At 43.6% G+C, this 14147-nt stretch overlaps 1 protein-coding gene across 2 annotated transcripts in view; it reads left to right on the forward strand.

Annotated features, from left to right (window-relative positions):
- The window catches only part of CRYBG3 (crystallin beta-gamma domain containing 3), a 1479538-nt gene that overhangs the window by 1138995 nt on the left and 326396 nt on the right, over positions 1 to 14147 (forward strand). For both annotated transcript variants that reach the window (XM_085622435.1, XM_085622437.1), the window contains one exon: positions 13391 to 13514. In XM_085622435.1, the coding sequence (XP_085478561.1) occupies positions 13391 to 13514 (124 nt within the window). The remainder of the gene's footprint in view (positions 1 to 13390; positions 13515 to 14147) is intronic.

Consider the following 14147-nt stretch of genomic DNA (forward strand, 5'->3'; position numbering starts at 1 on the left):
TCAGTGCGGTAGATTGGTAACTTCTTTTGATTATTTGTATCTTCGTCTGGAAGCCGAATGGACCATTGCTTCTCCTTCCCTCCTTCTTGATTATAATAGAGACTGCAGACACACTCCAACCACCCACCAAATGGCAATGCTCAGAAATACTAATCTGCTGATTCTTACTAATAAAAGGACTCATGACATTTCTAAGGGTTGTCCGGTCTCCATACTCCTCCCTGAAAGTCTGGTTCTCCTATCTGAAAGGTCTGATTCTCCTCCATCTAGTTACAGGAATGTAGGCAATATACTTCCTTTGTCTGGAAGCACAGTTCACATCATGCATCTTGCGCTAATCCAGAGACATATAACATGTATACTTCTGCCTTCCATTACTCAAGCTCACTCACACACTCCGTTTACGACAACACATGTTAGCACTTTTACATGCACCTGGCATACACATTGGGCGCCAACACAAGGGACTGGGCATACACGTAATAGCTGAATTTTACACAAGTGGGCCATTAGACAATTCTCCTAATTCTCCTAGTGACTTAGAATAAAAAGTCTGGTCACACTACTGATCTCTTAAAAATAAAATAGTATGCTGTCCCCACTGCTTCTTTAACTATACCCAGGGCAGGGACAGTAGGCCATTGCCCACAATTAGGGAACAATTGGTTTCCTCCTCCAGGTCACAGAACAGGTTCAGGGCCTCAAATAGGCAGGGACAGGCCTAGGCCTCTGCGCACACACTAGATTAACATGATACTAGGGCCAAAAATAACCCATTAACCAGTTAACCAATAAATGTACGTTTTTTTTATCACTAAAATGTACAATATCATTGTAAAATTAATTGGACATTAATTCCTATGGAGCGTTAGTTTAATTCCCTGTGTTGGATAATGGCTTATTTGTTGAAGGGGGTGAGAACCCACTTGAATAATAGTCAAAATCCTAGTCCGGTGAGTCACTGAATAAACATGTGCTCACTCCTCAGGCAGCTTGGCACAAAGCAGTCAGGCTTAACTTAAAGGCAAAATATAAAGTATTAATAGTGCACTCAAACAGTAATAAAGTAAAAACACAAGTCCTTGCTCCAGTGGAAAAGGGGGCAAATTTTACATATCCTCCCTGCGTCACAGATCCGTCAACCACACTTATTTATTCACACACGCATTCATTGGTGAGGCCCATAACACCAACACTCACACTTCTCACTCCAATCCGCACGCAGGAGGATGAGGAATCCGCTGGACATGTGGGGGGGGGGGGGGGTACCTTATTACCTGTAGGGAAGGAAAGCTTTTTACAATATATACATATTTACATCAATACCTATAGGATCCTAATCTTAACATCAAGGCACTCCACCACTTGGTCGACGGACCAATTAGTTGGACTCGTTGATGGTGATCTAGAACCAGCTAAAACACATTAAAGCTTCGGAATCCTTATTTAGTGTCCTATTCAAAGAACCACAAACTCATTCTTTGTTAATCAATGTTTAGTTTATCTAATTGCTTGCTTTAGTTGCATAATTAACATTTTGGTCAACAAAGTTCAAATTTAATTATTCAACACAATTTAGCATGACATTTATCTTTACCTATTGTTGCTATTGGGGTCTTTCTCTAGTTCTGTTAGCTCTGCATAACCCAAATCCTTTTGATAAATCATCCCAATGGAATGCAGGCCAAACTCAATAAGTCCGAAAAGTTCCTTCGCTCAGCACGGCACAGTCCCAAAGATATCCAAAGGACTAAGCAATCGTGCAAGCAAGTCGATCACACAAATTCGGGACACCTCTCCGGAACGCACTAACTTCTCTCTGTTCTACTATCCTTTTATAACAAATTCTGGGGAACGTGTAACATTTACTGAATTGGAAACGTTTTGGGATTGGTTGAACCCCTTAAAGTTGCAATCTAGTTCTTTATTTCTCATAGTCCGAGGTTCTCATAAGATTTGCTATGTCATTCTCTTAGCTCATACAGTTCTCATGCGAAAATGTCCGATGTATCAACATGTTGCCTTCCGTTATTGGTGGTTATTGTTCCTTTGGGTCATTTACACTGACTGAAATATGGCAGTCCTCCATGTTCCTATCCTTGACAAGGAACACTGTGCTCTGAATTGAAGCCTGGAGATCTTCAGAGCCATCCGAGTCTGCACAGTAGACATCGCGCTCACAAAACGGTGGCCACTTCCGGACTCCATTTTGAATGTCATGGCTTGGTAGGCCCGAATGCCAACTTAAGCAAAGCAAACATAAAACAATAGTTAATATGCGGAAATGAAGATTCTAATGTTTAAACCCACACTAATCCCATTGTTTATTAATATTTTCCTAGCTTATAGCGACATTTAAAGCAATAATACTCACCATTTGGTCCCAGCAGGCACGCAAAACGTCACCGAAGCAACATAAATAATGCAATTTCTATCACCACGACTTCTATTGTTAATATGCGTACCACAGTTAGTCATTAAAGTTATTCTGCCATGCAAATAGCAATTAGTCCCGTGTGTAATTCGTGTTTATCAAAGTGCACTTTATTGGTTAATATGTCACGGCACACAGTTAATACAGATTAATATGTAAACTGATTACGTTATTAGTATTTTAATGCAGAAATAGAGAAGGTATACAAATTTTTGTTTTACATGGTCCATCATCCTAAACCAATTTAATTAATTAACAATAGAGTAAAGTTTAATAAAATGCCACTGAAACAGCAAAAATCAAATAAGTAGAACTGGATATCGTAGCACCAAAAAGCACAAAGTGCCAACCACCGTCAAAGGTTAGGATCCACTGCAATGGTGCTTGGGGGCGGATACAGGGACTAGGTTCATCCCAGTGAAAAAAATGTACCTCCTGGTTTAGAAACTTATATCGGGAAACGTTCCTGTCAACAAATCGTTGGCAAACTTACCTGCGAGCTGGCTGTGAAGCGGGGCTCAGCTATGGTCGGCTGCTAAAGAGTGGGTCCCGGGTAGTCATTGACGATAATGGGAAAGTTCCGAGTGGGTGAAGTTTGTGATCAGGCAGGCCTTTACATCAATCGAGTTCGGATCTGCGTCATTTTTGTTGGAGCCCACAATGTTTGGACTTGGAACCTTTTCTGGAACTCAGATCTTTCCAGGGAGAAAGTTGTTTAAAAGTTTTTCTTCCGGCAGTTTGGGTACTGAAGGAGTACACTCTAAAAGCAGCCCAGGGTCCAGGACTACTTTGAGGTTAGGACTCATTCCAGCAGAGGCCAGCGGCAGGGTCTGGGGCAGTTCCAGTTGGTACTTGCCAGCTGGGCAATGGCAGGGAAGGGCCTGTAGAAGCTAGTTGTATCCCTGTAGCTTAAACAGGAGCTCAGCACACTGGCCCTTGAAGTCCCTTCTGGGGACCTTGGTTCAAGGCAAAAAGGTCCATTCTTCCTTCAGGTTCTTCAGACAGAAGGGCAGTCCTTCTGATTCTTCTCAGGTCCAGGAGTGTTGTGATAAGAGATTACGGGTCTGCCACTTTTATTCCCAGTGACAGCCTGTTGTCGAGGGCAGTCCTTTGTCTACCACCAAAACCAGATCTGGTCAGCTGTTCCCCTCCCTCTGGGTTTGGTACCAGCCTGACTAGAGAGACAAAGGTGGAGGCAGGCCTAGATGTGAGCTTCATCTGCCAGTGACAAGGTTATCATTCTTTGAAGCTCAGGAAGGGGCTTAGCACCCCCCCCCCCTCCCCCAGGCCTTACTGTTAAGGGAGGAGCCCTTTGACCACTGTCTGAAGACATTACTCATCTCCCCATAGAGGAGCCATCAGGGGTCAGGTGACAGCTGGACACTGACAAGAAAGTCTTTTGCTTTTAGGCAAGAAAGGGACAACTTCCTAAAAGTATAATTTCAGAAATAGTAATATAAAATCTGACTGACTGTTAAGCTGGATTTTAATATACTATTAAATTGAGACCTCGAACCAGTTACTCCCAAATTGCATTTAGCACTTATTAAGGGTAATAGTATAGACCAGTCTATGAAAGAGCCAGCCTTGCCACAGTGAAAAACGACTTAGGACGTTTTTCACTGCCAGGACATGTAAAACATTAAATATACATGTCCTACTTTTTAAATACTGTGCACCCTGCACCATGGGCATTTAGGGCCTATCTTAGTGGTGACTTATAATTATTAAAAATGAAGAATTTGGCCTTGCAAAAAGGCCTGGAGACATGTTTTATAGTGCTGCTTTAGCAGGTAGCAGAATGAGTGCTGCAGCTGATTAGAAACATTTAATTTACAGATGTTTGGTACATGGGGTACCATGTACTAGGGGATTACAAGTAAATTAAATGTGCAATGTAGGGCTTTGCCAATTCTAACATGTTTAGAAAGGAGAGCACAAGCACTTTACCACTGGTTCGTTCAGTGGCCAGTAAAAACAAGTCCAGCAAAAGAAGGCAAAACATCTTAGGGAATGTCATGCAAAAGATGGTAATTTCCAACACTGCCTCCATTTCTTTTCTAAGGGAGTGTGTTGCAGTACCAGTAGTTGTCCATGTTGGGTGCTTGACTTACTCCAAGGTTTGGCTGGAGAATGTTTAGGCCTATATTGACACAATTAGGGCTGTAGAAAAATGTAGAAGTGTATGTGAGGAAAAACTGTCCTCCAGGCACTCATTCTGTCTCGCCTGGACTATGGTAACATTCTGCATTTGCGGCTGGATAAACCCTCCATAAGACGCATGCAGGTGGTGCAGAATGCCGCTGCCCGACTGATCTACAGACTGCCAAAACATGCTTCGGTCACTCCTCTTCTGCTTGTGCTTCACTGGCTAAGGGTGGAGAAACGTATCCAGTTTAAGGCTCTCTGTTAAATCTTCGAAGTTAGGGCTGAGTTTGCACATCATCGGCTTGATAAAATCATTCCTACCCAAGTGTTGTCTGCACTCTAGCAACCCCTCTCTGTGTACAGTTTCCATGATTAAATGATCCCGTATGGAAAGTCACTCCTTTACGTACCTCGGCCCAAAACTCTGTAACGACTTACCGGGAAATCTGAGATTCTGCCCTTCACTAACCACCTTTTGCAGACAATTAAAGACGTGGCTGTTCTGGGGTAGCTGGGCCAGGATCCCTCTTTCCTGATGTGAAAGTGTGGGAAAACCCTGAATGAGTAGCTGTGGTGCTATAGAAGCTTCTTAATCTAATCTAATCTATGTTGCAGGGGGTGAAGCTAGGTCACGGAGCAAGATGGCTGCTTTGGTGGATGCTCCAGCAACCAGAGGAAAAGTACATAGTTTAAATTGCAGATGCTGCACACAGTTCACTATTATACTCATGGAATCGTGGAGCTCACATACCCTACCACCTGTGCCATGTTAATAAAGTGAGCTAAAACCGTCCACGGTGCACTGGATTCGGCCTGTAAGTGACACCCCACCCCACCCCACAACCGCCATCAAGTGCTCGAGCCTCAAGATCGGCAACAGATGGTCCTGCAGTCTACGCTGTGGCACCTGAATATTACTGGCTAGTGGCCTGTCTCCCTCTTTAGGTGGTGCCCATTCCCGGCCTCCGTGCTACCTCGTCAAGACCCTGGGACATACCGACAAGCTTCTTTGTGATTACTTACAGTAGTCTTTGGCAACTACAAAAATAGGACGACATACATCTACGGATGACAATGTTTTCCTATTCCTGCACTATACTTCAAGTCACAGCACACCGCACAGAGGAGCCGGACAACGTAACCTGGTAAGGGCATGATCAATCGACAATCCCCCAGCCACACGACTTTGCATTTCTACCTTGAATGATGGGTTTTTGGTTTTGACTACTACTCTCTGGATACATTTTCTGGCACTAGCACCAGGCAGGCCACATAGCACTGGATGCTATTCCCACTGCCCGACACCCTGCATAGTGTATTGCCTTGCCCTCAAACGTCATATCCCCTGCCAGAGCTCAGAAGACCCACTACCAGGCCTACTTGTGCGAAAGCTCCATAGTGACTGGTTGCAGGAGGGTGCTTATGTTATCAATTGACACAGGTGAAATCTGAGAGCAGGGGATGTGGAAACCACAAATTATATGAGCTTTGTCCCTCAGTTACACTTTGTGGCACTCTTTCGATCACAATCACACCTGGATTGTGAGCTACTGTATTTCATTTTACAACTATGGCATCAGGCAAGGCCCCCCATCAATTGCTTTTCAGAGGTGGTGTGATGCCCAAAGTCACAACGCTCCTACTCCACAGGTCTCTCGAGACTGTACTAAAAGAAATCACAGCAATTGGGGCTAAACTAGGCTCTATTGATTCTTCGATAACAGACATGGTGACCAAAATGGAAACCATATGGCCAGACCTCTAAAACTCCAATAAAAGACTGGAGGGGCTAGAGGACATGATAACAAAGGTTGAAACTCACCTGGAACAGACATGTTACTAGGGATCAGATATCTGGTACCTGAGAAAGAAAGTAACAGACCTTGAAGAACATCATGGCGCAACAACGTCAGTCTCTACGTAGTCCCAGAGAAATTACTAAAGGATGATGTCAAAAGCTTTTTGATTGACTTCTTGCCACATGTCACAGGCTTGTTTTTCACTCCTTTGCTGGAAATGCACATTGTGTAAGAAATAGGTTCTCATTGACCATGGATGTAGGTCGGCCACACCCCACTATAGCCTGCCTGCTCCTTCATAAACAGGTTCGACAAATATTGTGGGCAGTGCGTAAATACAGTCCGTATAAACTCGATGGGCAAACAAATCACATTACAGCTGACGTCGGCGGCCACCATCTCCAAGCAAAAAGTGTTTCTATCGTTGCGACCCCAGATTCAGAAATGGAATATCAAATATGCACTCTTCGACCCTGCGACAATGTGGTTTGAGCTCAATGGTAATTCTAGGGACTTCGCGGACCTGATGCCTCGGGAAAATTCTGGCAGGATTGTGTGATGCACAATTGGACACAGCCCCACCAGTAATTTCTGATAAGAACTTACCTCACTGCCAGGAACGTACTCAACACCGACTGGCAGACTACAGAATTGCCACTTTGGGAAACAATCTGAACATGAGAAAATTATCAAAACAGTGGAGGAACTCAAACATGATTTGTGCAGAAACAAAACCAGGTCCCCTTTGAAACCCTCTGCATCACTGGATGAGAACTCTTCTCACAATGATGACAGTGAGCTGGAAGAACAATGAGTTCTAACTGTCTGTTGCTGAGACCTCCCCCTCCGTGAAGTCACTAATGTAGTGTCTTTTTTTCTCCTGTCCTTTTATTCTTCCTCTCTTACTTTCTTACCTCCCCCCTCCATTCGCTACTAATATCGCTCATTTTAATGGTGTCACTTCTAATATTGTTAATGATACTGCACTGTGCTGCACTGAATAATTAAACCCCTAGGATACACCAAACAGCCTTGTTATTATAGGTGCGGGGGACCCAATATTTGTTAGGTTACTGTGCCGGTGACTCCAAAAGCTGGCGCATCCCACCTCTTGGGACCGTGAAACCTACCTGAGGAACTGATACATCGTCAAAAGTATAACATTCAGAAAACCCTTGTTTCTCTCATAGTGGATTGGAACTTCATTGAAAGTTTGCAGGACTGAGACCTCCTAGTGTTCAGCCAACATGCGCTTCACACAGTCACCGAGTCCACCTGAATAACCCACCTCTCTCTCCCCACAGACCGTCTCTTGCGCCGTTAAGTATCACAGGAAAGTGTGAGACTACCATCTCTGTCCCAAAAAGATATTACACTTTGCTATCACCCCCGCTGATATCTCTCCTATGATGCTAGTATGAATGCCAGACAGCTCTCCATATTTCCTTAAATGTTAAGGCATAACTCACTATAGTAAAAGAAAGAAGGTTTTGTCTTACTTGGCTTCCAGACAGGCTGACGTTGCCCTCCTACAGGAGGCACACCTCACCAAGGTACAAGCAGAGAAACTCAAAAGACATTGGATTGGGAGAGTCCCACAGTTCCAGGACCTCTCTTTCAGTCCTCAATACTGATAATTTACAGCTCAATACCAAGAAATGTGGGGTGGCTATATCGGTGAGAAAATCCCTCCCCTGCACTGCTTTAAACTCCTGGTCTGATAATGAAGGACAATATGCTTTTACTAAACTGGATTGTCTCCTATGTACTATGTGTGGGCTCTATATATGCACCCAATGGTAAAATGATCATGTTCCTACTCCATCTTAAGAATTTTGGCGAAAGTGAGCACAGATCACCCCATATTGGGAGGGGACTAGAATGTTACCGATCATCCTGTCCTGGATACACAGGACACATTGACAAGGTTAACGACAAAGATAGGCCCTGTTGAGGGACATACGGGACGATCATAGGCTTATGGATATATAGCAACACCTCTGACAAAGAATATACACATTTTCCTGCTACCCATGGCATGCAATTGGGATAACACTTTTCCCTATTTAACACCCATTAGCACAACTAGTGACAGGCTGCGATATCGCAGAATACACGGCACACCGACAGCAGCACAAAAAAGATTGGAGAAAACAAGAATGGCGCTCAATGAACTATACGTCTCTAATGTGGAGTACATCCAATAGAAACTTAAGGCTTGCCATTATGAGCAGGGCACCTATTGGCAGCCCAACTGCAACAAGGGGTGATGATGATGGCTATCCCTGCAGTACAAACTAAGAAAGGCAGTTTGGTTTGAGAAACACAAGAAATAGCACAAACTTTTGCAAAATAGTATAAAACACTCCACAGCTCAGAACAAAAAGAGATGATGCTAGAGATAATTGCTTCTTTGCTAATCTAATGCTCCCACATCTTAACACTGAAGGAAGACCACTCTTGGAAGGAGACATTACAAAAGACATAAAAGCACAAGCAATCTCGACTCTTGCTTATAACAAATCCCCGGGGGAAGAAAGGCACCCAGGAAAATTTCACAAGTGTACTAAAGAAGATCTGGTGGATGTTCTCTATGGAGTCTTCCAAGGGACTGAACTTGAGGGAAGTCTATTCTCCCTTTTTAATAGGGCCCTGATTCCAGTAGTACCCAAACCGGGTAAAGACTTCGGGCCATATGTAGGTAGCCTCACATTTACCGATTCATAAATACCGAATTTTACCGATTCGGTATTTATGAATCGGTAAATGTGATGTAGGTAATGAATCGGTAAAGTTTACCGATTCGGAAAAATTCGGAAATTATGAATCGGTATTTACCGATTCGGTAATGAGGCATACCTTCTCTTTGATTCCTATGGGCCTGGAGGCCCATAGGAATCAATGGGAAGGTATTCCTCATTACCGATTCGGTAAATACCGATTCGGTAATGGGGGGAGCATATACAAGGGTGGCAGGGTGTCACATTGACACCCTGTTGCACCCCTGAATCTTGCATGTGTGCACATGTGGCACACATGCATGCCCTAAGGGCATGTATGTCTGCCACATGGCACTCTTAAATCAGCAAAATATTGCTTTTTGCAAGGTATTCGTTATTTATCACCAACCTGTATTTGGTGGTAAATAACGAATTCTTAATCCTGATTTTCACTCTTTAGAGTGCTCCCTACATTGCATTTCTGGATTCGGTATTTACCGAATCGGTATTTTACCGATTTCTTAATTTCCGATTCGGTAAATACCGAATCCAGAAATCAGCCCCCTACATAGCAAATGCCTAAATACCGGTCGGTAACGGGATATTTACCGAATTTCGGCCGTTACCGACCGGTATTTGGCTTCCTACATGAGGCCCTTACTGTATTACAAGAGCTTTCGTCCAATTTCCCTTTTTAATTTTGACATTAAGATACTAGTGGGAATCCTAGCTTCAAGACTTGACCAGCTGATCCCAGACCTGATCCATTATTCACAGGTGGGCTAAGTGCCAGCAATAATGTGTCATAATCGTATGCAAACCTTAACGCGCCTGTTATTGATTGTGAAAGACTCTCAGGATGAATCGGTAGCCCTGTCACTTGATGCCAAAAAGGCGTTCAATCTCACGGAATGGGAGCACATGTTTTCTACACTCAGGTCTAGGGGATAACTTAATGGCTAAAATCAAAGGGCACAATGACTCTCCTGCAGGTCAGTTGTGGGGAGGTGGTTTCTCTCAGAGCTGTTTCCCATTAATAGAGGGACACAAAAGAGTAGATCCCTCTCTCCCCTACTATTTTTGCTGGGCGCTAGAACCTCTGGACACAGCCATACAACACTCCCCTCCTATTACTGGAATACCCACCCCAACTACCCCTCTAAAATGCCACTGTATACCGACAATACCTTATTCACATTATCCGATTTACAAGGCTCTCTCCCAGCCCTCATGTTCATAATAGAAGAATTCTCTGGGCTGGTTATGGAGTTAACTGGGATAAGAGTGAGGTAATGGCAATGTCACGAGGGATTATGAGTGCGATCATTTGGGGATATAAATTTCAGTGGAAATAGGGTAAACTTAAATATTTAGAAGTCTATATAACCAGGGGTTTTGAAAGTATATTTAATATTATCTTAGATCCTCTCATTTACAAAACCCAGTCAGATTATATGGTGCAGTCCCAATTGAATCTGCCATTATGGAGCATTCTTCAGTCGGTCATGATGGTGGTTGCCAACAGTTCACCTACGTACTTGGCATACCTCCTTTACTTGTAAGGACTCCCCTACTGAGATCAATAGACAAAGGCATAAGGAAGTTTTTAAGGTGTTCCACTAGGCCAAGACTTTTAACTTCTAAATGTTTAGCCCATAGGAAATGTGAGGACCTTAGTTTCCCCTGTGTGAAATATTATCATACAGCACTTCATCTGTCACAACTGGTGTACATGTGGCCCAGGACAAATGACACCTCTTTAGGTCCACATAGAATGCAAACTTACGAACAGTGGCCCGGGCTTCAACTGATTTACCAATTAAAGTAATCTACTCTACCGACATCCATTCTTGTAATGCGTACAATGCTGCAATCTCGGTCTCTTGCACACAAGTGTCCTCTGACAGATGCTAGCCTATATTGTAAAACCCCACTTTGGAAGAATGCCAGTATTAGTACAAGGGGAAATTAAATCCTTTAAGACACTAAGAGAGGAATTTCATTGACCACAGGCACAGAAGTGGAGATACTTACAGTTAATTCACTGTCTCACCACTAAGTTAGGAGCCCTGCCAAGGCCCATCGCGGACTTTCCTATCCAGCAATATCTAAATCATTGGAGTTTTTCTAGAGGAGTAATGTCAGGTTTGTATTACTAGCTCGTTCATCACCTACGTTCTAAGTCGCTCGACCCAAGTTTACACACTGTATAGCAGCAAATGTTATCAATTGACTGAAAAGAGGATGACTGGGTAGAGGTGATGGAAGACCTATTCAAGGAGGTAATAGAGAAGCCAGGATGTATTTTAAATCAATTCTGTACTGGTACTGGAATCCCACACACACCTCCCCTCCAAATAGAAAAGAAAAAATTGGCACAGGAAGGGTGCTTCATTATTCAAATTGCTGAAGATGTGGCCGCACTAGTTTAACATCTCCCATGTCCTAGTCTAATGTACAGATATACAACACCTCTGATTACCAGTTGGGAATACTCTGCACAGCACATAGGACATAATTGTGCCCCTACCTCAGGGGTTGGTTTTGTTGCATGACTTGACAGACTCCCTCCTCTTTCCTGGCATGAACAAAGACTACTGGGTACGCCCCTATTAGTAGTCAAGATCTGATTCTTGAGACACTGGCAGTCCCTGCAAGTCCCTGACCATTCCCGAATCATGATGAATGGCTTGCGGGGATGTTTAAGAAGGCAGCATATGAAAAACGTGTTTATAAAGCGCAAGACGTTATGGACACTTTCCAACATATTTGCCCGCAATTTCTCGACACCCCAAGTGAAAAGAAATATAACAGCGAAATAGACATATGCAACAATGCTTGGTCGTATTTCCTGGACACAAAGCTTGCACCGTGCCCTAGATACAATATTCTTACTCCACCCTCTTCTCCACACTGTCCACTTGTCCCACCATCTACCAACTCCAACCCACCACCATTGCCCCCCCCACCCCTCTCCCTGCCGTGAGGTTTCTACCAGCATGTACCAACCCCATATCCGTATCCCACCAAACAGGCACGTACAAGATATGACCCCTGTGACCAAGCACTCCAAGACCTCAGCCCAAGATGGATTCAAGTTTAAATTTTCATGGTAACCTAGACTTCTGTTAGGAAAATAATCTTCAAGACTAGTCTATTAAATTCATTAACTTTGTTCTGTTTGATAGAAAACTATATTATTAAACTATGTTTGCAACGTACATGACAGCAAGTTATGTAACTACCAACTACTGCATGTTGACTGTACATGCATACTGTCTCGGTGTATTGTGATGATGTATTCCTAAGTACTATTCTACACTGTTGAAGAATACAAATAAATGCTTCAAAAAGTGTATTTTGTGAATTGCAATGGACTTACTCGTTTCTGGGTGTGTGTTTTATGGATGCACATTCCTCCTCAAACCCATCCTTAATTTTCACTTAACCTCACCCATTGTGGTAATTATTACCCATGTCCCCCCCTCCCCCTGGTCACTCCACATTTACTGCAAAAAAGTATGACTGTGTGTGGAGATCTCCAGTCGTAGGTTTGTGAATTGCACTGCGAAATGTGTTTTGTGAATTGGGCTTCTGGACTTTGATGAAAGGTAAAGGTAAACCTGGATCAGCATTTTAACAAAATAAATTGTAGTTTCTAACATGGCGATGTTGATTGTTGCCGTAAGAACAGACCTAAGCTTTTATAGACAGCACTTTATAATTAAATGCACAAACAGTGATCCCATTTCACAGTAAACACACCGTGCACTCCGCTGTCCACAACTCCCATTTGTACCGCCTTGACGTGCGCTTTTAGGCTATAAATAATACAGATAGGCTCCTGGTACCCAAAGGCTGGCTGCAATCTCTACCAATAGAGGACTTCAGTTGGTTTCCACTCTCAAGGCAGACCTCCTTTTTATGGGGACAAGCTCCAACCTAATGATGGCTGCCTCCTTCCGCAGCCGGGGGTTTGTGCCTTGTGCTGTTACAGGGTCGGCAGAGAAAGGCCGTTTGCTGACCTTATTCTGCCCGGTGATAAAATGGACCCGTCTATTCGGGCTCCCTTCACTGAGTCCGAGTTTAGCTTGATCCTTCTCTTTCCTTGGATTAGGTACATAGTTTAAACACGTAAGTGGCGGAATGTTTTACAACCATTGCTTGAAAGGATAATCGTTTTCAGTAATTTCAGTAGCAGAATAAACATTGAAAGACTAACAAAAGTATTCACAGAATGTGTTGCTGCTTCCTGCCAGCTTAATTGGAGTTGTTATTTATTTATTCAGATGGATTGCATATGAAGGGGCCAATTTCTTGGGTAAACAAATGCTTCTGGAGACTGGGGAGATTTTGAACTGGTCGGAATTCAGCGGCTGGAAAGCAATTGGCTCGTTGCGACCGGTGAAGCAGGTAACACGTTTCCGTTCTCTTTACTAATATTTTACCAGTCGCACTGTGTTTGCTGACGCTAGATGCTGTTTTATAGATTATGACTTTCAAATAAATTATAGAAAAGGTAAAGAGTACCTGGTTTAAAATGTTGAATATTTTTTTAATGTCCCAACTGTCCATTGTGTCATGTTATGATGAAGACACTAGGACCATGCAGGATTTCGTTCTCCTAGGACGCTTGACACTACTTCCTTTCCCAGCGACTGGACACAAAGGTGCCGATCACGATCCTGTAAAAACCGGGTACGAACCGTCGGTCGGAGCGTATCCTCTGTCCGACTCGTACCCGGTTGTAAAACATTACAAACCTGGAATTACGATTCGCACGGAAACACCATTTCCGTACGAATCGTAAAAAACACCGACCGACGAAAAAATGCATACGAATGTGATCCGGGAATGCTGCGACGTGACGTCGGGACGCTTCCAGGCAGCGTTTCACGACCCAGGAATTACGATTCGAACCGACAGCAGTCCGGACGGCAATATTTTTACGGCACCCAAAAAGTGCCGGAAATGCGAAGTACGGCGCGAAACGAACAGAGGAGGTGGCCCGGTAAGCGCCGTACCCCCCCAGCCCCCGCATGTACG

The sequence above is a fragment of the Triturus cristatus genome, chromosome 8 (assembly GCF_964204655.1).
Source record: "Triturus cristatus chromosome 8, aTriCri1.1, whole genome shotgun sequence".
Taxonomy (NCBI): Eukaryota; Metazoa; Chordata; class Amphibia; order Caudata; family Salamandridae; genus Triturus; species Triturus cristatus.